This window comes from Sander vitreus, chromosome 15 (genome assembly GCF_031162955.1).
Source record: "Sander vitreus isolate 19-12246 chromosome 15, sanVit1, whole genome shotgun sequence".
Lineage (NCBI taxonomy): Eukaryota > Metazoa > Chordata > Actinopteri > Perciformes > Percidae > Sander > Sander vitreus.
In genome coordinates this window covers 7,033,046-7,057,258 of record NC_135869.1, presented here as the reverse complement: position 1 = coordinate 7,057,258, position 24,213 = coordinate 7,033,046, and the positions used below count along the sequence as shown (strand labels likewise).

Here is a 24,213-nt window from a genome sequence, read left to right as displayed (position 1 = left end):
TACTTGTGGGGTCCGGACAGCTTTGTGGGGCCAAAATGCTGGACCCCACAAGTTTAAAGGGCGGTTTGAGGGTTAAGACTTGGCTTTAGGATTAGGGATATAATTAGGTTATGGTTAGGGTGAGGGTAAGGGTTAAGGTTAGGCATTTAGTTGTGATGGTTAAGGTTAGGGTAAGGGGCTAGGGAATGCATTATGTCAATGACGGGTCCCCACAAACATAGTGAAACGCACTAAGTGTGTGTGTGTGTGCGCATGCGTGTTTACCCTTCTCCAGCTCTACAGGAAACAGGTCCAGCTTCTCGACTCTTTTCTCCAGCTCGTACTCGGCTGACGCCGCCATGGGGTCAACGTCGTCATTACGCCGATCGTAGTCTTCGCTAGAGTAGGTGGTGAATACCTACACAGGAAAAGGTCAAAAGGTCAGAAAGCCTGATAGTGAATATTGTGTCATTGTTTACTTAAGTAACGGATCGGACTAACTCCACCACTGCCAACATCCTCAATGTGGCAACACATCTTGACTGGACCGCAGGAACATTCAGACGCTAAACATCTGTAGCTCAATCTGATTCTAGCCACTGCACCTTTGAGAGAGAGAGTGGTAATGGACAACAAAATCATCCAGCAGCCACTCTGCACCGGTGCTGCTGACTCATATTGCGCTAGGAAAACATACATGGATATCATTTTATGAAAAATCAACCTAAATATCCCATCTCCTTAAGAGGATAAAAATCACACATCGTGTGAATAGGCTCTCACTTTCCCCATCTCCATTGCATCTGCCCAATCCTTTTTATCCACTCTCTATCACACCCTCCCCTCTCTAAAAAAAGGTCAGCAGCATCTGTCTCGGTGACCATCTCCATGATCATGTGGCTTCGTTGTCGTGGCAACCACAGGCTTGCCCAGCGTGAGTTTGGCACTGGCACTGACCTGCTCTCTCTCTCTGTCCCTGTCTAGCAGATATGCTAATGTGCGTGTGAAAGTAGACATGCTGTATTACGCTGACAGTAAGAGCAGAGATGTTTGGGTTTTACGCCCCCTTCCTACAGAGGAAGGCAGTCTGTATGAATGTTATTCAGTCCTATATTGTAGAAAGTGAGATTTTCACTTTGTCTTTTTTTGATTATAAAGAAGGTCCGAACTATATAAAAAATGCTTCCACACGAGAAACTCACCGGACCATGGCCCGTATTCAGACCAACTGTCTTTATCAGAACGAACTGTCAGGACTTACGTACGGTTGTGATGTCACAACTATACTATATATATAGGGAGGAAGTGCTGCTACAGTACTGTTACAGTCATTCCCCGGCTGCAATGACGGTGCAAAGACTCTAAGCGGGCAGGTTCATTCAGAATGGAGCTTAAAGACACAGGCGCGAAAACGGAGCATTTCAGACAGAGGGTAAATACAGGTATATTCAGACAGACAGTGGAAAAGAATGTGTTTTTTTAAACAATAACGCATGTTCTAGTAGAAAACCAAGACACAAGTCTGGACGTGGAAACGAGCATGATATCAAACCTTTAATTTCAACACCAAACTTGATTATGACACATGGCTTTCATCTGCCCTTTGTCGGCAAGAGGCTCATAATGCCATCGAAACATGAGGATTTAATAACAATGGAGATTAATGAAAGTGAAATTGATGTCATGGAGCAGAGGCTTTTGGTTTTGTCTTTCCATTTTGTTGTTGGATCAGCTGATGAAAGTTTAGAATAGAAAAGACCATAGGCTGTCTGTTATAATTGGACTATATCTTGTTGAAAAGTTATTTTAATGGGCTTTGATAACTATATAATAATTGGTTCTGCAAAAGTGCTTAAAAAATGAAAACCTTTACATAAATTACAGTGCTATACGCCAGTTTAAGTGAGGTGAAACTGCAGTAATTGTGGCCCGTTTACTTCCGCCTACAACCAGATTTGTCTATACATAGTGCAATCCGGACAGCTTTGTGGGGCCAAAATGCTGGACCCCACAAGTTTAAAGGGCGGTTTGAGGGTTAAGACTTGGCTTTAGGATTAGGGATATAATTAGGTTATGGTTAGGGTGAGGGTAAGGGTTAAGGTTAGGCATTTAGTTGTGATGGTTAAGGTTAGGGTAAGGGGCTAGGGAATGCATTATGTCAATGACGGGTCCCCACAAACATAGTGAAACGCACTAAGTGTGTGTGTGTGTGCGCATGCGTGTTTACCCTTCTCCAGCTCTACAGGAAACAGGTCCAGCTTCTCGACTCTTTTCTCCAGCTCGTACTCGGCTGACGCCGCCATGGGGTCAACGTCGTCATTACGCCGATCGTAGTCTTCGTTAGAGTAGGTGGTGAATACCTACACAGGGAAAAGGTCAAAAGGTCAGAAAGCCTGATAGTGAATATTGTGTCATTGTTTACTTAAGTAACGGATCGGACTAACTCCACCACTGCCAACATCCTCAATGTGGCAACACATCTTGACTGGACCGCAGGAACATTCAGACGCTAAACATCTGTAGCTCAATCTGATTCTAGCCACTGCACCTTTGAGAGAGAGAGAGTGGTAATGGACAACAAAATCATCCAGCAGCCACTCTGCACCGGTGCTGCTGACTCATATTGCGCTAGGAAAACATACATGGATATCATTTTATGAAAATCAACCTAAATATCCCATCTCCTTAAGAGGATAAAAATCACACATCGTGTGAATAGGCTCTCACTTTCCCCATCTCCATTGCATCTGCCCAATCCTTTTTATCCACTCTCTATCACACCCCTCCCCCCTCTCTAAAAAAGGTCAGCAGCATCTGTCTCCCCGGTGACCATCTCCATGATCATGTGGCTTCGTTGTCGTGGCAACCACAGGCTTGCCCAGCGTGAGTTTGGCACTGGCACTGACCTGCTCTCTCTCTCTGTCCCTGTCTAGCAGATATGCTAATGTGCGTTAGAAAGAAAGAGACACAGCCAAAGGCCTTTATGTGTAGGATGTGCTCGTTACAGTATTATTTACATTCCCCTGAATGTAGAAGACTGAGACACACACACACACACACACACAGACAGACACACACACACATACACACACAGACACAGACACAAACAGGGTCAGTGGGAGTGATTGTTAAACTGTTTCCTGTAGTCACGTTTCCTTCCTGTTGAGTAACTTTAAGCTGTGTTTATGTGTGTGTACATAAAGCTTCAGGGTACTGCCTGTACACACAATCTCTGTACTTTGCCACAAAAATACCAACACAAGAACGCACAAAGAAATAATTGATCTTCTTTTCTCATGCTAAACAAAACTAAGAGCTCTCCTTAGCGGCTCTGTGAGGTTGTACTAAACAGCTGTGCTTTGAACTATATATCTATGCTGGATAGATATTTAGTTCAATTAGAACACATTGCTATCAACATTGGCTTGGTAATGGTAACCAAAAACGGCGTAGCAATTGTCAAAGGTGACATCCTTAAATCAACTAACCCTAAAAAGGTAGGCTATTCAAATTTACAATAAAATTAAAAACAGAGAAAAGCAGCAGCAATTCATCATTTAAGTCATAACACTCACACGAAGGTTTTAACCTTTTACTGCAACTATAATATGCTTTTAGTTTGGCGGTGTGGCTCCGCTCATGTGATACTCCAGAACAAATCTGAGCAAGCCTGACACAGATGGTCCCTGAGCCCCCCCCCAATTTAACTTTCAGTCACTTGATAAATCCATTGATCAATGAAAGGGAGGTCAGTGTTCAGATTGAGCCTCCATTTTCCCCACAGGAACTTTAAAGCGTAAATAGCAGACTATTGATTCGGATATGCCGGAAAAGGGCATGAATGACCATTATATTGATATATAATGTTTCATAATTGGTCATTCATGCCCTTTACCCTGTGTTGATACACAGGGTAGCTTAGGGTCAGTGCTCTGTATCCTGATGCCTGGATGGACTGGACCCAAATACAGGGCATAGGGCTGCACAATATATCGTTTTTTTTATCGTCATGCAATATCAACTGGCGCAATAAACCCATCGTGAAAGGCTGCGACATATTGCAAAAGACACAAAGAGATTTTTTGTGCTAACTGAAAAAAAATAGCAGAAAACTGCACTTAAAAATGTAACTGCAGTTCTTCAAATAATAGAAAGCTGGAAATGATTTAATTGACCTTTATTTAACCAGGTAAGCCGATTGAGACCTGGCCAAGACAAGGCATAAAAGATGTGAGACAACATAGCACATTAAATATGCAAAATATAAAACATACAAAATACAACAAAGAGTCTACAAAAAATACGGATCAAATATAAATACTGAGCGTAGTACAGAATCTGTATACAGTTTGTGCAAATGGAATAGTGCAAAAAGCATTAAACTGATATTAAACAAATATGACAGCAGTGCAGGTAAAATTGTGCCACTATGCACTGAGCATAAGAAACAATAAAGTGAGCGTGTGCAATACTGCTTGAAATGATTTCCTTTCATTTGTTTTAAATTCAACATGCACGTTTGTTGTATTTTAGCAGAATACTGAAAGCAGCAGAACTGAGTACACTTTAATATCCGTTTGTTTATCGCAAGTAATATCGTCATCGCGATATTCAACAATGTTATCGCATATCGCACAGTTTCCTCATATCGTGCAGCCCTAACAGGGAATAATAGACCACCTGCTTTTGATTGACGCCACTGCTTCCTGAATGACAGCCTCCGCTTAATCTGACCAATCACAAGCCACCTACTACTACCCTGGATAAAAGCAGAGACACAGGCCACTTTAAATAACAACCAATAAATCATGCCAAACTAAATTCACATCGCTAGTTGAACTGTGGGACTAAGAGTCAAAGTGCTGTCCATTGGAATATTATCAGGACACCGGGCAGTGTGCACACAGGCTATCCACCTATTCCAATGACCGAATAGATTTTAGCATCTAGTATCACATGAGGTCCTATAATTGAAATCTAAATTGACAGATTAATCCACGCAGCATGGCTATGATGAACAATAGCAGCAACTACTAGCTTACTAAAACACTTGCTCAACAATTACTTAAATTACAAAAAAACCCAATAAAGAACAAAAATGACTACAATATATAAACACAAGCTAAAAACAGAAGCAGACTTGCTGCTAATCCATGTTGGCTGAGTGGCGAATTAGCCTGAGTCACTCTAGTCAGCTGGATTTCAGACAGGTAACTGGATCAAGATTGGGCAAGGGCATTACCAAAGACTCTTGTCTCTCAGTCTTTACTGGCACGAAACACACAATGGGAACATTGATACTAAGGGAATCACAAGGTGCCTCACAATACGATACATGGCTCACGATACCGATTATATCACGATACAGCAATTCTGCAATAATCAATATTTTTGCTAGACTATCCTATAATGATGCATCACGATATTGGCCTAACTATGAATACAAAATGCCTGTGAAAAGGTTAAGTGCAGGTTTTCTCTCTTTACTCACCGCAAGTCCAAACTGTTACAAAACAGTACAATTCTGCAGCACAAGTTTTGCAATCTGTAAATTAAAACTACAGAACTTGAGAGCTATGGGTCCAGACTTTGGACTTAAACGTGGCTGGGGCATGTTATTTTCCTCAAACTGCAGTCCGCCATCACGTTGAAAACCTCTTCCTCTACGGCGAGTTAACTTCTGTTCAAATTTGCCTCATTAATGTCTAGAGCGCCACCTCGAGGAGCCATGAAGTAGCGACACTGGGAGCAGGGAAATCTTTTTAGAGCCTTGTTTTATTCATTAAAATACCAATATTTGGCGCTAGTGTATTGATTGTCGTATCGCACGAAGGTTGATATATTGCCATATTGATATTTAGTCCCACCCAAAATGATACACTGCAAAAAAGCTAAATACATTTAGACTTCAGACTACAGTCTGCTACTGTAGTTCTGAATTTCATTTATAATCTATAATATATAAAGCAATAGTCGGACATTTTTGTTTGTATCCTTCATAAAAGTAAGGTCGATCGATACCACTCTCACATCTCAGCATAAAGACTAGAAACAGGGGGAAACAGCTATTCTGGCTCTGTCCAACGGTCACAAAATCTGTCTACCCCAAACCATAGTCAAACACAATCAAAACGCAAATTGTTGTTTTTACACATTGGTTTTTGTACGGATAAAACAAATGAGACATAACGTGTTCATTTGTGAGCTTTAGAGCTGCTGGTAGGTGAAATTGGTTAAACTTTGGACAGAGCCGTTTCCAGTCTTTAGGCTAGGTTACGCTAAGCTAGGCGGCTACTGGCTCCATCTTCATATTTAATGCACAGACATGACAATGGAATTGATCTTCTCATCTACGTTTCGGGGCCAAAGCGAATAAGCCTATTTCCTAAAATATGGCTTTAAAAATTAAATAAATTCTGAAATCCTGGGATGTAAGTCATGCTAACATTGAATAATGTGTAAAGCTAAAGCGATTGCTCGAATAATCAATTGTCAATCAACAGAAAAATAACTGCCAACCATTTTGTTAATCAATCACTTAAGTCATTTCTCAGGCAAAAAAGGCAAAGAGTCTTTTAGTTCCAGTTTCTTAAATGTGACGATGTGCTGTTTTACATCACGTCATACGTCATTAGGGGTGGGAATCGGGAGAGGCCTCACGATACGATATTATTGCAATTTTAAACATTTTGCAATATTCTGCGATATACTGCAATTTATTACCTTTTCTCCAACTTCAAATTTTTCCCCAATTTCAAATTATGACTCCAAAAGAGACATATCTAAAAATACACATTTCTCTGTTTGTTCATCTCACTTCACTTTTATTTCTGCAAAATGGGATTGTCAAGCAGACAAACTGGCCAACACATATATAATAAAAGATCGATACTTGGCGTTTGTGTATCGATACAGTATTGCCACGGAAAATATCTTGATACTATGCTGTACCGATTGTTTCCCCCACCCCTAATTTTTGATACTATGATAATAAAGTGAACAACTTTGGGTTTTGAACTTTGGGTCGGACAAAACAAGTTATTTGATGACATTGCTTGGACATTTTTCACTATTTTCTGACACTTTGTAGAGCTGTTCATGCTGGAGGTGAAGAGAGGCCAAACCCCTCCAAATCTCCCTGACACAACAGAGCCACAACTACAATCCTGCTTGTCTTCTCTACATTGCGTTAATGATCAATCAGGATCGGGTGCACCCCTTAACTCTTTAAAAAGCACGACTTAATTAGCTGTTCAGCTCACATCAATGCACACACAATTTCTTCCAAACAAAGCTCCACTTGTGTGTTTCTTATCAATCAGCTTCCCCGTGTGTGTGTGTGTGTGTGTGTTCACACGAGTTTTCAAGGAAAACAAACACACCCAGGTACATTCCAACTGCTTTTTGCAGATGTACAGAGGTAGCCTTGTATACAACTCAACATGTACAAATCCAGTTATGTCTCAGTAAAAGTGAGATGCAGGACAACCTAGCTACTTTAACAGGTTTTCTACATTCGTTCCTCATTTATAGCCCTTTACCATTATGTTGTGTTTATGTGCTCCTGTGAAAGAACATCATCCAGAGCTTCTAAACAGTGCTGTAATCACATGGTATCAAATGTGATTTGATTTTTGCAAAATGACGTGCTGTGGAGGCAGGTTGGACACTCTAAGTACCGGAGGAGGTTTGAGCTCTCCTGGTTGACTTTTCCTTGAAGTGCCAACCAGTTTTGAAATTGAGTAACAACCGCCAACATGCCCAGGCAGTGAGTCTCAGTTCACTGGCTCGGTTCCCTGCAGCAGAACACACCTCTCTGAACATGCAAGACAAGCTACAGACATCGTGCCACTTTCTCTCAAAGGGCTTCACTCACACCACATGCTGTCATATTGAATCCTTTATGGATGCTATTAAGATCTAACCCTTCCTCAATTACAATATGAATCTACCTATTTGGCTGAGGTTCACTTCTGAACCAAATAAATAAATAACATGATTACTAGTTGCATGGTTTATTGCCACTGCTGTTGCTTTTATTCCCAAAACATCTGCCAAGGTATCATTCAAAAAGCTGTGAAATATAGTAATTGTCTTCAGTATTTCTTTCTTTCAGTGACTTGAAAGGGTTTAGTACAAATTTAGCAGCAGTTCTAATGCTATATAAAGAATTTACAGTTATACTTAACTGTTTTGTTCTTAATGTGTTCTCATTAATAAAGTTGTTAGTATGACGTTAGTAGTATAATATGTAGAATGAGGGGCTTCTGTGCTCTTAACTATGCGGACATTACCTTTTAATGCTAACGTTACTTTTTTATGCTAACGTTACTTTTTCTATTCTGTTAATTTATTTAATGCCAACGTTCATTTTTAATGCTAGTGTTACTATTTGATGCTAACGTTACTTTTTTATGCTAACGTTACTTGTGTGAGATGGGGTTGACCTTTAACTTGTGCTGCTCATTGCGTGAGCACACACACTTAGATCATTTCTCAATACTTATACGCAAGAACTAACGCTTACCCAGAGCCTACGCTACTATCCTTCATTTCTAACTTGAATTTAATGTGTTATTTTAGCTAGCCAGAGACAGTTGACTATCAAAGTGTGGTAGAAAGGTTTGGGAAATGCAAGGATGAGCATCACATATATATTTAAAACAATGATTTGTTTTAAATTATTGATTATTTCTAAATCCTAAAAAAAAATTCATAAATAAGCTATCTTGACTATCTTAGCATTCTAGGCCCATGCTGCAAAATCATCCTCAATTGTCTGTAAAAGGGAAACTGTCTATAATATTCTTTTTTGATTAAACTATGAAAATGGAATTCTTCACATCACATTTCATTTTGGTCTTACTGTTGACTATGATTAGGTAAGGTTAACGTAGCTTTATAATGAACCTTATTGTCACATTGTTCACAGTGACCCTCTAAAGCAGAGATCTTCAGCAGTCCTCAGTCCATTGGGGTCCTCAGAGTTACTGCAGAGGGGCCACCAAATTATAGTACATTTTTTGAAAGTTTCTAAGAAAAGAAAATATCCTGAAACACATGAATCTAACATTATTAGCAAATATAAATCAGCCTATTTTTGAAGAAAACATCGATGATGATCGGTAAGGTAGTCACTAGGGTAACCATCCACAGATACAGTTTTCACGGATTCACTGTGTCACATGAATATTTAACATTAAAACATGATCATGATCACAAAATCATGCCAACAATTATTATTTTAATAGCTAAGTAGGCTTGTCTATGCAAAAAAAAAGTATAATTGTATGTATAAAGGCTTTAGGCCGCCCACACGTTATTGTGGGACCAGTTTAATATCCAACTTAATTTTATATGTAGTAGGGGGTCCCTGCTCCGTCTCTCTTTCAGTTAACGGGTCCTTGGCTTAAAAAACGCTGAAGACCCCTGCTCTAAAGAGATGAGACAGAGAAAGAGCTGAGGGAGGCAGCTAAACAAAGTGAAAACTAGTTTCAAAGCAGTGGCCAGCAAACAGCTGAATCATTATGACTGAAATGTCTAGCAGCAACCAATTTTTTACACTTTATCTCCAATAAATATATTGTCTCTGTGTGTTTGTTGAAGTTGAAATGTTTGTTTTATGATATTGAACAAAAAAAGGTTTTCTGAATCTGAGGACAGGTCACATCAGAAGCAGATGTTGGCTTGACATGATTCACCAGGCAGCTAACTGTAGCAGTTACCTTGGTAGCAAATAACGCTGCATCAGGCCACAACTCTACTTTGAGCTGCACTGTGGCTAAAGAGGTCAGCTGCACTGTGGCTAAAGAGGTCAGTGGTTAAACGTTTTAAGGTCCAAGAAAATGAAGAATTCCTTTTTGACCTGACGCCCGGCTTGACATAAAAACTGTAAAAACTTGGCTTGACATCAAAACTGTTCTACCGCCTGCATAGGTGGACATGACCGAACAGGAAAAGTGATCCTCAGTGATCCATGTTGATGCCCATTATGTAGTCTTTGTCCTGTCTAACGACATTAAATTCTGCCTAAACATCTTGCTTTTCAATATCAAGTCTTCTTATTTCCCCATTCTCACCTCTTCTGTTACATGGTACATTATCATGTTATATTATAGTGGTTCTCAAAAAATTTTAATAGTGTACCCCCTTTACATTTTTTTTTTTTCAGCCAAGTACCCCCTGAACTGCGCAAAACATTTTTGGTAGAATAAAAGCATATGTAAAGAGGAACAATACAGCACCGACAGTGATAGATTTACAGCCTTGTAACTGAAAACATTTAAATGCTAAATTTCAAATGTTTAGAAGCCATCACTAAAGTTATTCACTATTATAGTAAAATTATTTTAGGAATCATGCATAGCATATTAGAATATAAATTAACATCTAAAAAATAAATCTCACGTACCCCCTGCAGTACTCCAAAGCACCCATAGGTGTACCCCCATTTGAGAAACACTGTTCTATGGTATTCAGTTGTCTCACTGAGGAAGTATGCCGTTAACTTGACATCATTAGGGCTTGTTGAGACATGTTTTACAATGCACAGAGTTTAACCAGCTGACTGCTGCAGTGATGGGGGGGGGGGGGGGGGTTGTAGGAGAAACAAGCTATAGAAAAGAGCTTCTGTTAAATCTAACTCTAAGTTCAAAGGAACACACACACACACAGTTTGAGCTAGAGTCAGCAGGAAATATTGTGGCCAAAAAACCCCAGCAACCCGTGTGTGTGACGTTAACAAAGCAGGAAGTCTTTTCAATCATTTCCTTAATCTCTTTCTCTTAGATAGCAGAGCACACACACACACACACACACACACACACACACACACACACACACACACACACACACACACACACGTCTTTTTTCTCCCATTTTATGATGTAATTATCAGATACCAACTGTCCAGGGCTCACCATCTCAATTAAACAACTAAAGCCCACTATCTCATAGTCTGTCATCATTTAACCTGCATTCATTGATTTGACTTGGCAGGCAGCACTGAAACAAGCTGTAAACACAACTTACGACATCCTTAGAAGTTGTTACACATGTTTGCGTTTGAGATGTTTCGGGCTACTTGATCCGTTTTTTCAGTCTCCACCAACTCCTGAGAAAGATATCAAGCTCTTTAGCAGCTAAATGCTCCAACTATTTTCACAAGCTAGATGCTATTTATTTCTAGGGTGGATGAAAGCGGCGAGAGTTAGAGCTATGCGATATGGAGAAAATCAAATTTTTGACCAAATACATGGATGGCGATATTGCGGTGATATTGTAGGGTTGACTATTGGTGCTTTCACAATGAGATTTTAGATAAATAATCATCAGTAATGTGGACATTGTGACTACGTGAGTAAAGGCAAATAATAGAACAGCTAGAGCAGTCTGGTAAGCTCAGAAAATTACATCACTTTACTGAAATGCAGCCTTTAAAACCAGGAAAAGACAACACTTGTGTCATATTGCGATATTACATATCCAAAATTGAAGATGATATCTAGTCTCATATATCCATATTGATATAATATAGATATATTGCCCAGCCCTAGTGAGAGGGAACTCAAACTGTAGGCTGTAAAACCAAAACTATGAGCTGAAAGACGCTTAAGCGCTCCAAAGACCTAAACGGGAGCTGCAGAGTGATGTGCTGAGGATATTCACCACCCCCAGAAGATGATTTGAATATTTTTGATGTCACCTTTTCTCCAATGCCCCCATCTCACACACACACACTCACACACACACACACACACACACACACATACAAACATCAAATATAAATACAGAATCAAACAGATTGCATTACAATTTAAGAGGCTTTCCTGCTCCCCAGAGGATGGGAGGCCATTTACATTAAATATCTTAAGACTTTACGAATAGCATCAAAGTCAGTATTTGAATTTCGTCTGACACTTTCATATTGCGGTGTGTAATAAACACTGAAGCCATAGAGGAAGTGCCTCAAGGAGTTCTCTTAAGAGTGCTGAGTACTGGGGCCAATAAAACTGACAGCACTGACATCAACTGGGAAACTTCCAAAGTCCCAACAAGTCCTCCAAACCACACGACGATACAGGTTGTTTATTCCTAATCTCTAATTTGACCCACAGGAGTGTTTCTTAAATTAGCACCTCTAGCAGTGGCAGGAAATACGACCCACAGGAGCGGTGTCCGTACTCATAGCTAAACTAGAGAACGTAACTTTCGCGGTTTTAAACACGTCGTTAACGTTTTGAAATAGTCGCAGTTTGGTTAGTTTTAGGCACAATAACTACTTAGATAAGTTTAGGAAAAGATGGTTCTTGTATTTGTATCTCTTTTTAATTGCTCTTCAATGTTTTATGTAAAGCACTTTGAATTGCCTTGGTGCTGAAATGTGCTATAGAAATAAAGTTGCCTTGCCTTACAATCTCAGTCAAAAGGGCATAGAGAACACTGCCCGTCTGTCTCACCGGCAATTTCCACTGGATGCGGAACGTCTGCGGACCGGCTCCGCTGCGAAACGGCTGCGTGCTCCGCCGTCCGTCAATACCCACCAGGTCCGGATTTGTTGCGGCACGGCTGCGGCCATGACTGACAGCTGAAGTCACGAGGACCCACAATATCTCGCGAATTCACGTAGAATAGAACCACAAAACCAACAACAGTTTGTTTCCATCCAGAGGAGTAGAGGGGAAACAACTCTGTGCTGTGTTTTCAAGGTGTAGTGCAGGGAAATATGATCCGCCGTGAGCACGGTGTATTTTATTTTGAAAATTAACCCGATTTTTATTTTGTTTCTGTGCTCGACTTCCTGTCCCGCACTATCTGCCGTGTGCTGAATTGCTGCGGAGCTCTCCGGCGTCCGGCAAAAATAGAAGCTCTGCGTATCTGCTCCGGAGGGCTGCGGACCGCCGGAGCTGGGACGGAGTAGGGACGCAGACGTTCCGCAGTCAGTGGAAATACACACGTTGACTTTAATGGAAACCTAATGACTCCGGAGACGTTCCGCAGACGTTCCGCATCCAGTGGAAATTGCCGGTCAGAGGTGTAACCGCACCGCGACTGCTTTCGGCTCGCCGTTATATTATATTGAAGCGAACGCTGTCCGCATGGAGTTTTGAAAAGTCTAACCACACTTGCAACCGCTTTATCGGCATTGCCGTGACTCATTGTGACTTAATGTTAAACAAACTGCCGAGGCGATGTAAATCCGTTCCGCCCTGCTCTCTGTCAACATGCAGAGAGGACAGATAAGCTTGCGCTTATGCGCTCTCAGGTACCGAAATTTGGCCCACTTTGATATAACGTGAATCGGTCCTCGGTAGTACCGACACAATTCGGTAGGTACCCAAAAAAGTACCGGATTCAGTACCCAACCCTACTTGCCGCTCTTATACTTTGCTCCCATCGTATGCCCAGTAGAGGGCACCGCCACTATTAACGTAAATATGTGTTGTAATTGCGGCTTGAAAAAACAACTTGTGTGGGCGTTTTTCGGGGGAGGACAGTCTCTTGGGGCCACATTGTCAGTATTTAATCTTCTAATGTGTGTGATGATGGTCACCATTTTAAAAACAACTGCTCTTCCTAGGAGACATTTAAGGCTCTGACCGAGTGTTGAAAAGTAAAAGTAATTACATCCGACAAAACCTCACTCACTGTGATTGGCCCTGTGCTGAATTTAATCTTCCTATTGGGTGGCGGTGGCTCCTCTTCCTCTGGGAGACCCGGGATCTCAGAGCAGCTGGTCTCCGGCTGATACGCCTCCTCATCTTCCTCATCCTCCTCGTCGTCTAGCTGGCTGCCTCCAGAGTCCTCCTCGCCGAGCCCGCTGTACGCACTGATGTCCACCAGATCACCCTCAGAGTAATCCTCCTTCCTGGAGCCATCCTCATCGTTATCCTCCTCCTCCTCGCCTTCCTCCCCTCTCCTCTCAGAGTCCTCTCCTCTCTCCTCCGAGGAGGGAGAGGAACCTGGAGGCTCTTTTTCTCCGTTTTCCAGCGAAGCGTGAACGTCGGCCTGCACCAGTCTGGCTCCGGCCTCTGACCCCCCCGTGGAGCCGTCTGGCTCATCAGCTTGGGGCTCTTGCTCTGGGTCAACCACTGTACTTGAGCCCCTGGCTTCAGTCACCGCTGGCTGGGCCTCCGACTCTGGTTTGACGTCCGAAGAGGAAGAGGACGATGAGGAAGAGTAGGAGCAGGAGGAGTTGGGGAGCTGGTCTCCCGACTGTCCGAACCCGTCCTTCTCCTCGCTGGCCTTCACTTCTCCTGAGCTCCCCTGTAGAGAACCGCTCACTTCTGCTAGTTCTGCTGCCTGGACGCAAACAACTCCCACCTCCTCACCGTCCTCCTTACCTGGAGGGAGCAGCTTCCCCTGAGAGAGAGAGAGAGAGAGAGAGAGAGAGAGAGAGAGAGAGAGAGAGAGAGAGAGACTTTATCATTTATTTAATCCATAGTTTCTGGTTCTCTCTTTACTTCTACCGCAGTTTGTGATTTCCTGCATTTTTTAGAAGGTACCAAATTCGATACTTTTTAGGCACTTACGGAATTGCCTCCTTAGTGTAAAAGTATTGAAAATGCCTCATCATTCAATACCAAATTTCAATACCTAAGTATTAAATCTCATCAGTGTCAGTGAGCCAATAAGCCTGCAGCATGTCAGGAAGGAACTCAGCAGGAAAAACTCTACGTTACGCACAGAGACGAGGCAACATCCATTTTGTTGAAATGGATTTTTATAAAATTGGTATCGAAAAAGGTAACGTTCAGGAACCAGTATCATAGTCAAGGTATTGGTACTGTATCGAATATTTTTTAACAATACCCAGCCTTACTCCTCACCTTTCTCCCGGTAGCCTCCGCTCTGGCTGGAGGTTTGGGCTTTGGTGCTAGGGCAGGGCCTGACCGACGTTGGGGGGCATGGAGATTGGTTTGCGGTTCGCTCTTCTCGAACACGGCACTGAGCTGGCTCACGGTGGGGCTGACGGCGTCACTGGGCCCGACTGAAGCCGCCGCAGCAGGAAGAGTAGCCGGTGCGGGAAGAGCAGCCGGTGCGGGAAGAGCAGCCGGTGCGGGAAGAGCAGCCGGTGCGGGAAGAGCAGCAGGAACGGGAGAGGGAGCAGGGGGGTCGTCCAGTCGGTCCAAAGCCTCGGTGGAGCCATTAAAGCGAGCCACGACATCTAGACGGCTGTCCTGGAATCCCGATGCCCGCTCCTTCTTCAGCAAGATCCGGTTGGTGGCGGCTTGCTTCTCCTGAAAGAGACATAGTCAGTCAGTCAGATGGTCTCGAATCAGAATCAGAACACATGAGTAAAGGCCCTGACACACCAAGGATATTGGTGCAAGTTGGACCGACATGTTGAATCGCCGTCGGCTGAATAGCCAATGCATCTGATTGGAGGAAAGCAAACAAACAACTGTGAAGAGTGCACACATAAGGCTCTTCTCATTTTTCATCTCACCTGATCCATCCAATACACATAGAGCTGTCAAAACTGGGCAAAAATTATGTCCGAACGTTCCTTCTATAAAACACATTATGTCCATAATATGGCAAACGTACGTAGATGAACAAACGAGATACATAACTACTTGTGTAGTGTGTATTTATTTCTACATCTTTTAAAAGAATGACATATACTGACACATTACAAAATAAATGTTAATATACTAATGTTCTAACGTGAAATTTAATTTAAAAACCATAACGTTTGGCTAATTTTTTTAAACCAGTGTGGGTATCACAGCAATGTTTGAACCCGGTTTCCCTTTTTGAATGACGAATAGATTACAGCTGGCATGGATAGTCATTTCCTCTCACGCAGGCGCAGAACGTACATGGTAGTTGGACGTCGACTGTAGTCTCTGCGGTGTGTATGAGGCGACACCACAGTTGGCTTTCGTCGCCACTAGTTCTTGGCCGTCTGCTTGGTGTGTCAGGGCCTTAAGTAACACAAATACCCTTCTGACCTGTAGAGTACGCTGTTCGAAGATCCTCCTGGTCTCCTGGAGCTTAGAGAAGCCCCCGCCTTCTCCGCCTGGTTTGGAGTCAAAACGGTTGACCCTCTCTGAGACCGTGGCCCCCAGTTTGAGCAGGGCACTGTGGTCGACGTTCTCGTTAAGGCTGGATGCCCTCGGTAGGGACAGTTTCACTCCCTGCTCTACACCTGCCAATGAGTTGCCAAAGTTAATTGGAAAGATGGCTAAGGGCAAAAAGGGAAAGAGAGAGGTTTGTTAAACAAAAGAAATCCAGTTTCACACAACTTAGGTCTCATTAGTAAAAACCCAAGTTGTAATGAACCAGATTTTGTGTGAACAACAGCTTTGTGTAACTTTTACATTATTTTTTAATTGCACATAGTATTACAGTATTAATATCATAAAACACCTAACACTGAGGTTTGACTCTCTACGTTTCTTCCTGAGTAAATAAAATAGTTTTAATATGCATGTCTCAACCACTAAGGTTAATACATTTATTACCAAAAGAAAATTGGTAATAATACATTTTTTTATCTGCCATACGTTTGCCAGAAAACAATGACTGTAGCTAGCTAACGATAGCTACTAAAGATAACTTTAGCTAGCGGCTGACTTTTAAATGTTTCCAGCTGACTAATTTTAAAAAGGAGAACACTGTAAAAGGGGTCTTAATTGTGCACTTGATGGCTACACACATGATATTGTGCTAAAAGGCTGAAGCTAAGGCTAAAGCTAAACGGTCAGTGTCCTCACCAGTTGATGATCAATGCAGAGGACAGGAAAATAAAGAAACAGCATTGTTATTTTATTGCAGTGTAGAGCTAGTTAGTCCTGGTGTTATAAATGTAAGAACACTCTCAAACACATAACGTGTAATCCCACAAAGCAATGTACTTAGCTAATGATGCGCTAGCTTTGGAAGTAGTAGTACAAAGTACATAAGTTAGTTAGCCAGACATGATAACATTTGCAGCTTACATTAGAGCAGATACACTGTTTAATCCATTCCTCACACTTTTGGTGTTGTGTTTTTTGGTTTTGGAAAGGCTAAACAACCTCAACTAACTCTTAAGATACTAAATATTGCTCTTATTACAGCCCCTACTTAGCTAATGATGCACTAACTCTTAGCCTTGGAAGCGGTTACAAAGTAGACAGTATGTTAGTTAGCCAGGCATGCTAGCATTTGCAGCTTACATTAGAGCCGATACACACTGTTTATTCCATTCCTCGCACTTTTGTTGTTTTCGGTTTACGAAAGGTTAAAAAAGTCAACAACCTCAACTAACTCTTAAGATACTAAATACTGTTTTTATTACAGCCCCTTACACACCGCTTCAACATGTGGACAGTCCAAAAACGTGACAGGCCTGTTGTGCCGCCTTACAGTTGCTAAGCTATTTGGACAGGACAATTGGATTGGACAAACGCTGTTCGGCGGAGGGGTTTAGTGAACGGTCAATTCCAAGCATAGTTCCACCCAACTTCCACCTGACTACAGGCTAATTAGCAAGAGTATTAAAACACCTGTGTGGGTGTGTCAGTCTTTAAAAGGCTGGACTAAGGAATGACCAGTGTGCAAAAGGCTAATGTGAGCATGGACTGTGAGTGTTCACTCGTTGCTAGGCCACACACCCTTTCCAACTGTTACATCTTGCCCAGGATTGTAGAGAACGACTGTCAGTTAAGTTTCAGTTCCTAAAAGTGAAGTTTTAGTTGGTGTGCGTCATTGCCCACAAGTAAGTTGTAAAGATATAAGTTAATATTGGTGATTTATGCAGTGCAATGTCTAAGTTTACCAACTCCTTATGTAGCAATGTATTAGCAAATTTGTATTCATTGACTTTATCCTCTATCTGTGTTGTACGTGTAGCCTGTAGAATGACATTCTCATTGTAGTTTAAGCCTTCAGTACATATATACATTATATCGGCAAGTATGGAGAGTTAGTAGTCCCAATTGTGAGGTTTATGTTAGTTAACATGTATGTTCATTTCCCTCTCCTTTAGAACAACACCTACACTGCTACAAAAAGTATATAAGGAATAGTGCCTGTGCAGCTGTATAAGTACATATTTAACCTTGCAAAGGATATCCCTGCCTTCCGTGTCCTGACTAGACACCCCATATCAGGGACTAATTTTCCTAACCAGTAAGAGCCACATTACCAGGAAGTAGGGCTGGCCGGTATGGATAAAATCAAATATTACGATATTTTCGACCAACTACCTCGATAACGATATTGCGGCGATATTGTAGGGTTGAAAATTGGTGCTTTCACAAAATATTTACACAGTGAGATTTGTAGTAAATAATCATCAGTAATGTGGATGTAAGGACTAAGTGGGTAAAGCCAAATAATAGGACAGCTAGAACAGTCTGGTAAGTTCAGAAAATGACATCACTTTACTGTAATGCAGCCTGTAAAACGAGGAACACTTGTCATATCACAATATCCAAAATCTAAGACGATATCTAGTCCCATATCACGATATCGATTTATATTGATATATTTCCTAAGGAAAGTTTAAGCTCAAGATTAGAATCATAATGTAAGTAGTGAGTGACAAAATGGTAACATTATAATACAAATAATAATAGTTCTCCTCATACTGTTTATTCTAAAGACTGACAAAAAATCTAACTAGTGAGGTGAATTACCAATCATTTTGGCTCCGTCCTCCTCATCACCAGGAGACTGCATCTGCATGAACATGTTCTTGATGCGGTGAACATTTGATCCATATTTCCGGCCCCTCCCAGTTGGGCGAGGCAGAGGAGCGGGTTTTGAGGCAGGGCCAGCGCCTCCGTTTGCGGCATTGTTGAGGTGGTCAGTGGCCTTCTTGAGTGCTGCCAGCCCCGCCTCGTAGGCGTTGCGGTGGGGCGAGGGACTCCGCAGGTTGGCGCTCCCGCTTCCCCCACTGCTACCACCGGAGGTCCCGTTGCCCCCCGTGGCCGACGGGGGTTCAGTCTTCATCATGTTTGGTAAATCAGATGGCCGCTGGTGAACAGCAGATTAGCAGGGATGAGGACGGCAGCATCCTGGAGCTGTTTGACATTCACCTCCTGAATCACACATAGAGAGACACATCGATCGTTCATATTTGGGATGAGTTATAGTATAACAGATGAGTTACCACAATCCAAAGCATGGTCTTCAAACTTTATCCTTAGTCTGACGTGCAACCAACAAATCCAAAGTATTCTATTCTTAATGATACGAAAGAGAAATCAACTGAAGGCACCACCTGCACCTTCACTATTTTCTGACTTAACTAATTATATAAATCAGATAAATAATCGTCAGAATAATCAAGCATGGAAATAATTGTTAGGTGCTGTATGGAAGAGAAGAGAGTCAGCTGTTTCTGGTCAGAGGTCACAGTGACACAAGCCACTAACTTGTTCAAACCAGTAGGACTAGGCTAAAATAATCGATTTTCCAATTGAAAGTGATCGTTGTTGATGATTGATCGTTTGAGCGATCTGATATCAATTCACAATATCCAGAAATCAATATATGCCTTTTCACCATGGATGTATAACTAAAAAGTACTTTAAACAAAATTTTGGGGGTAAATTCTTTTTGTAAACATTAACCTGGTGCATCATAAAGGCATTCTGATTACAACGACAAAATGGTTAATCAATTGTCAAATTTGTTAATTATTTATTTTCCATCGAACTAATCGATGAACTGTTTACGCTCCAGTCAAGAAGAACATATTCCCTATTAAAAATTACATTCAACTTTGATATGACTGCAGTTTGTCTCTGAGCTGTTTTTGAACTACCAATTTTAAAACTAACTGGGGAAATAATGGATTTGAACCATGAACGTTGTGGTTCATAGTCACTGCCTCAAACCCGTGGGCCACCAGGCTGTCCCACTTAGTCTCGCATTGCCAGATCTCCACAGTGCTGTGTCAGCGCTGGAGTATGGTCTGGCTACACCGCTTATCTATTCTAGGATAGGGGAGAGAAAAAAAACCCGCTCTGGCTTGTTTATATTTCTTTAAACCAATCACAACCATCCTGGGCGGCGCTAAGCCCCGGATGCAGTGACGGTATCCTTGCAAAATAGATAGCGGAGATAGCGGAAGGGGAGGGATATCTGCTGCATGAGAGACACGCTGGATGCCAGGCTTTATCCCAGCACTGTACATCTGGTAAGCCAGGCTACGAGGCGTACTACTCACGCAGCCTGTCAAAACAGTATGATATATAATGTAAGTATAATGTCTTTTGTGGCTCTGAAGAAGCTTTCTCATCGTCCATCAACAACAAGGAAAATATGCAATATAACATCCCACTTACCCAACAAAAGAGTAGTAATAATTTTTAAATGATCATCATCATCGTATAATCAATTATGTTACCGTACTGTAGCCCCCCTCCCCTTGCTCACATCAGAGAATACTTGTTAAATGATCTGATGTAAATGTGCCGTTGGCGAATCAAGAATTAGTATTTTTTTTAATAATAGCCTCCACTTTCAGTATGAATCCTGTCATCATCATCATCATCAGGGTTATCTTGGGTTTTGCTTGAAACCTCACATTTTCAACAGAAAGCCTGCATTACAGCCCTAACAAAAGACCCCATTGAGTTGCATTACAGGACATGCCGTTTTTCTGGACTAAAAGTCCGTATCTGTGCCTCTGCTGCTTCAAATTTTTTTATTTTTGGGCATTTCTGCTTTTATTGTATTGGAAAGCTGAGATAGGGGAGGGGGGAAGACATGCAGGAAAAATATCACTGGTCAGATTTGAACCCTGGACCTTCTGCATCGAGGAAGAAACCTCTGTATATGTGCATCCGGCTCTACCAACTGAGCTAAACAGCCACTGCTATTTCAATTCTGATCATTTTCATTTTGTGAGTGGCCCAACTTTATGGAATCCAAATAACTTGAGTGAATTTTACATCAAAATTGCTAAAAAGTCACAAACTCCAGCTTCTAAAATGTGAATATCTGCTGGTTTTCTTAGTCTTCTATGATTGTTTAATGAATACATTTGGGTTTAGTACTGTTTGAATGTTTGTTTAGTATTGTTTAAATGGGTTAATTTGGGCTTTAGGAAATAGTGAAGGGCATTGTTCAAATTTTTCTGGCTTTTTTTTTTTTTTTTTTTTTAAAGATTATTTTTGGGGCATTTTCGGCCTTGCAGCAGCAAAGGGTTGCAGGTCGGAGTCGAAGCTTGTCCTGCTGCGTCGAGGAGTAAACCTCTATATATGGGAGCCCGCTCTACCAACTGAGCTATCCGGGCACTCGCATTTTATATTAAGATTAATCAAACAAGAAAATAACTGAGATGAATCTATACTAAACATAATTGTTAGTTGGAGCTCTAGTAATGTATAATACTTTATACTCTTTATTGATCCCCAGTGGGGTTATTACAATGTTACACTCTAATACACGCTCAGGTCCTATGTATGCACAAATGAAGATGTCAAAGTGAGGGGGCTGAGTCTGCTGGACAGTTGGGGGGCCCAGAAGGTCAACTAGCATCTCTCCAGCTACTACTCCACCACCGTACTTTGGTCCATACTTGAACCAGCGACCCTTTGGTCCCCACCTAACTCCATACGGACTGAGCTACTGTCACCCCTACAGTTCAACAGAAAATGGGAGAAAACATTGTTGGATTTAAACTTTGATCGGAAAAGAAAAAAAAATACCGTATTTAAGCAGTAAATGACCAAACTTATCAACCAAACAACATCAAACAGAACAGAAACTGCTTGGCTGTGTATCTCAGAACCCCCACATGGCGCTCCAGGAGCTGTCAAAATAATCCAATTAAAATGATGCACATGACGCACTGTGAGCTCAAGTGTCATGTGTGTCTTCATGTTGCTGCTCTGAATGTAAAACTTACTTTGTGACAAAATCAGCGTGTGAATGCAGAGCACTCCTGGGGTCCCCAGATATCAAACTGTTTTCTCATAATCCCAATCTTATTAACTGGCTGATTGCGTTTGCACTGTGCTGTCAGATCTGGGCTACAGTGGCGCCTGATGTTTTCATCAGGCCTCATTTCCAATTCTGCGTCTCATAATTACACACCAACAAGACCACTGTTGTGAAACACACACAATTATTAAATGGGTACCCTGAATATAATAAAGATATGAATATAAAAAAAAAAAAATCTCAAACACTAAATATGAACTAACAGAAAAGTTACTAACTGTGACCAAATTTGCCAGTTGATATCAAAAAATGGCTGCACAGTTTGTGACTACAAAACAATCTCATCTAGGTGTCTAGAGGTCTTAAGAAAATGTTGATTTATTCATGATAATTTGATAATTAATTATAAGAAAAATAGCAGGAAATGTTCAGCTTCTGTCTCTCTGAGCAAATTACTTTTCTTTGCTAGCTGCCTAGCTTTCAGTGATTTCAGGTCATGCTAGCAGTTTTGCGACTAGTATGAAGCTACAGCCAGCAAACAGTTAGCTTAGCTTAAATTTAAAAAAAATTGAAACAAGCAAACAGCTAGCATTGTACAAAAGGTAAAAACGCCTCACTCCAGCAGATATAACTTGTCAATTAATGAACTTAAGAGGTGCTGACAGAGCCAGACTATCTTTTCCCACGTTTCCAGTCTCTGTGCTAGCTAGGCTACATGTTTAGCATACAGACACAAGTGTGGTTTCTGTGTTCTTATCTACCTCGGTAAGAAAACAAATACACATATGAAATGGAATGGTAACTCAACTAGGGCTGCAACTAATGATTATTTTCATTACCGATTAACCTGCCGATTATTTTCTAGATTAATCGTTTGGTCTTTAACATGTCATAAACATAGTGAAAATGTCCATCCCAGCTTCTCAAAGTCCAAGGTAATGTCTTTAAAAGGTCTTGTTTTGTCAGTCCAAAACCCCAAAAAAGTCATTTTCTGCCAATTTTGCATGAAAAATTACATTAACAATTAATGGAATAGGAAAATAGTTGGCGATTATTTTTCTGTCGATCGACTAAAATCAATTAGCCGACTAATCGTTGCAGCTCTAAACTCGACAATGGCAATAGTACCAATGGTTGTTAATAGTAATGTCTTTTATAATTCTAGTTAGTCTGAAGCAACCATACAGTCTATGCAAATTAAAGAAGAACTGAACAAATAGCATGAGCAGCGATAGCCCACACTGGTAAACGGACCAAAAAAAACTGCATCATCTGCAAAAACACAAACTTCATCAACAAGAAATTCACTCAGGCAAATGCTTCAGTCCCACTGCTGCTGATCTCTGGCAAGCAGAACACCACAGCAAGTAGGGCTAAGCACCATACTAATAACACAAGGATCTAGCTGTTGGCCACCTTAAACAGTTAAATGAAAGATAAATAGGTTTTGCAACTCAGACAGTTACTTAATCAAATGTGGACGGCGCCAGAGACATATCGCATTTTTCCAACAGACACAGACTGTGGGGTTTGTGTGAAAATTCACAGCAGATGTGTGAAGCTTCATACTGATACATACAGTACAATGTCACAATAATACAGCGTGTGCTTCTTTTGATTCAACGCTCCTCGATACACAACAAACCCAGTCTGAAGAAGTCTGATAGCGTACAGTCTTTCTCGCCTTGTGCTTTGTTTCTTTGAGTCTGAACAAGCCAAATACTAAAGTCAAAATGTTTTACCCCGTTCAGACCAAAGAGACCTAGTCTGGACAAACAGTTCATTTCCAGGATAATCAGCGGAACATCCAGCCACTCTCTGTGTTGCCATTCCTAAACTCCGTTCGCTACAGGAAACAACAACCACAATCTCCGAGCTAGCAAGCTACATGCTGAAAATGGCAACTTTTGACTAAAAATATGATTGTGCAACAAGGCAGGACTGCTTGTTCTTTTGGGGAATAATTGTAAATATTTACAAAGAATATGTTTACGGCATTTACTCTTTAACTGGGACGTTTTAGGACCGATTGGCAGGAATTTGGTATGGACAAAATACACACGGCGATACACTGGTAAGAGAAAATTACGTTTAAACATGTATCCAGCTAATTTAAATAGCTCACGTTACTGTATTGTGTGAACAGTTAACTTCATTTAATATTGTACGTGGTGTTTTCTTTTGCCGGGTGCAAACGTTCCACCAAAACAAGATACTTCCCGAGGCTATTTTGTAGAGCCACCGTCGCTGCGTCCAGAGCTTAATGCCACCCAAGACGATCGGGATTGGTTTAAAAAAAACAAAAAAAACACAAACAACCCAGAGTGTTTTTTCTCCTATCCTGGA

At 41.4% G+C, this 24,213-nt stretch overlaps 1 protein-coding gene across 1 annotated transcript in view; it reads right to left on the bottom strand.

Annotated features, from left to right (window-relative positions):
* Nucleotides 1–24,213, bottom strand: part of LOC144529914 (neurabin-2-like) — a 45,386-nt gene that overhangs the window by 15,242 nt on the left and 5,931 nt on the right. The window contains exons 2-6 of the mRNA XM_078269276.1: nucleotides 18,609–19,013; nucleotides 15,936–16,132; nucleotides 14,808–15,218; nucleotides 13,627–14,340; nucleotides 2,207–2,339 (exon numbers count right to left, since the gene is read on the bottom strand). Of these exons, the coding sequence (XP_078125402.1) occupies nucleotides 2,207–2,339; nucleotides 13,627–14,340; nucleotides 14,808–15,218; nucleotides 15,936–16,132; nucleotides 18,609–18,927 (1,774 nt within the window). The 5' untranslated portion in view covers nucleotides 18,928–19,013. The remainder of the gene's footprint in view (nucleotides 1–2,206; nucleotides 2,340–13,626; nucleotides 14,341–14,807; nucleotides 15,219–15,935; nucleotides 16,133–18,608; nucleotides 19,014–24,213) is intronic.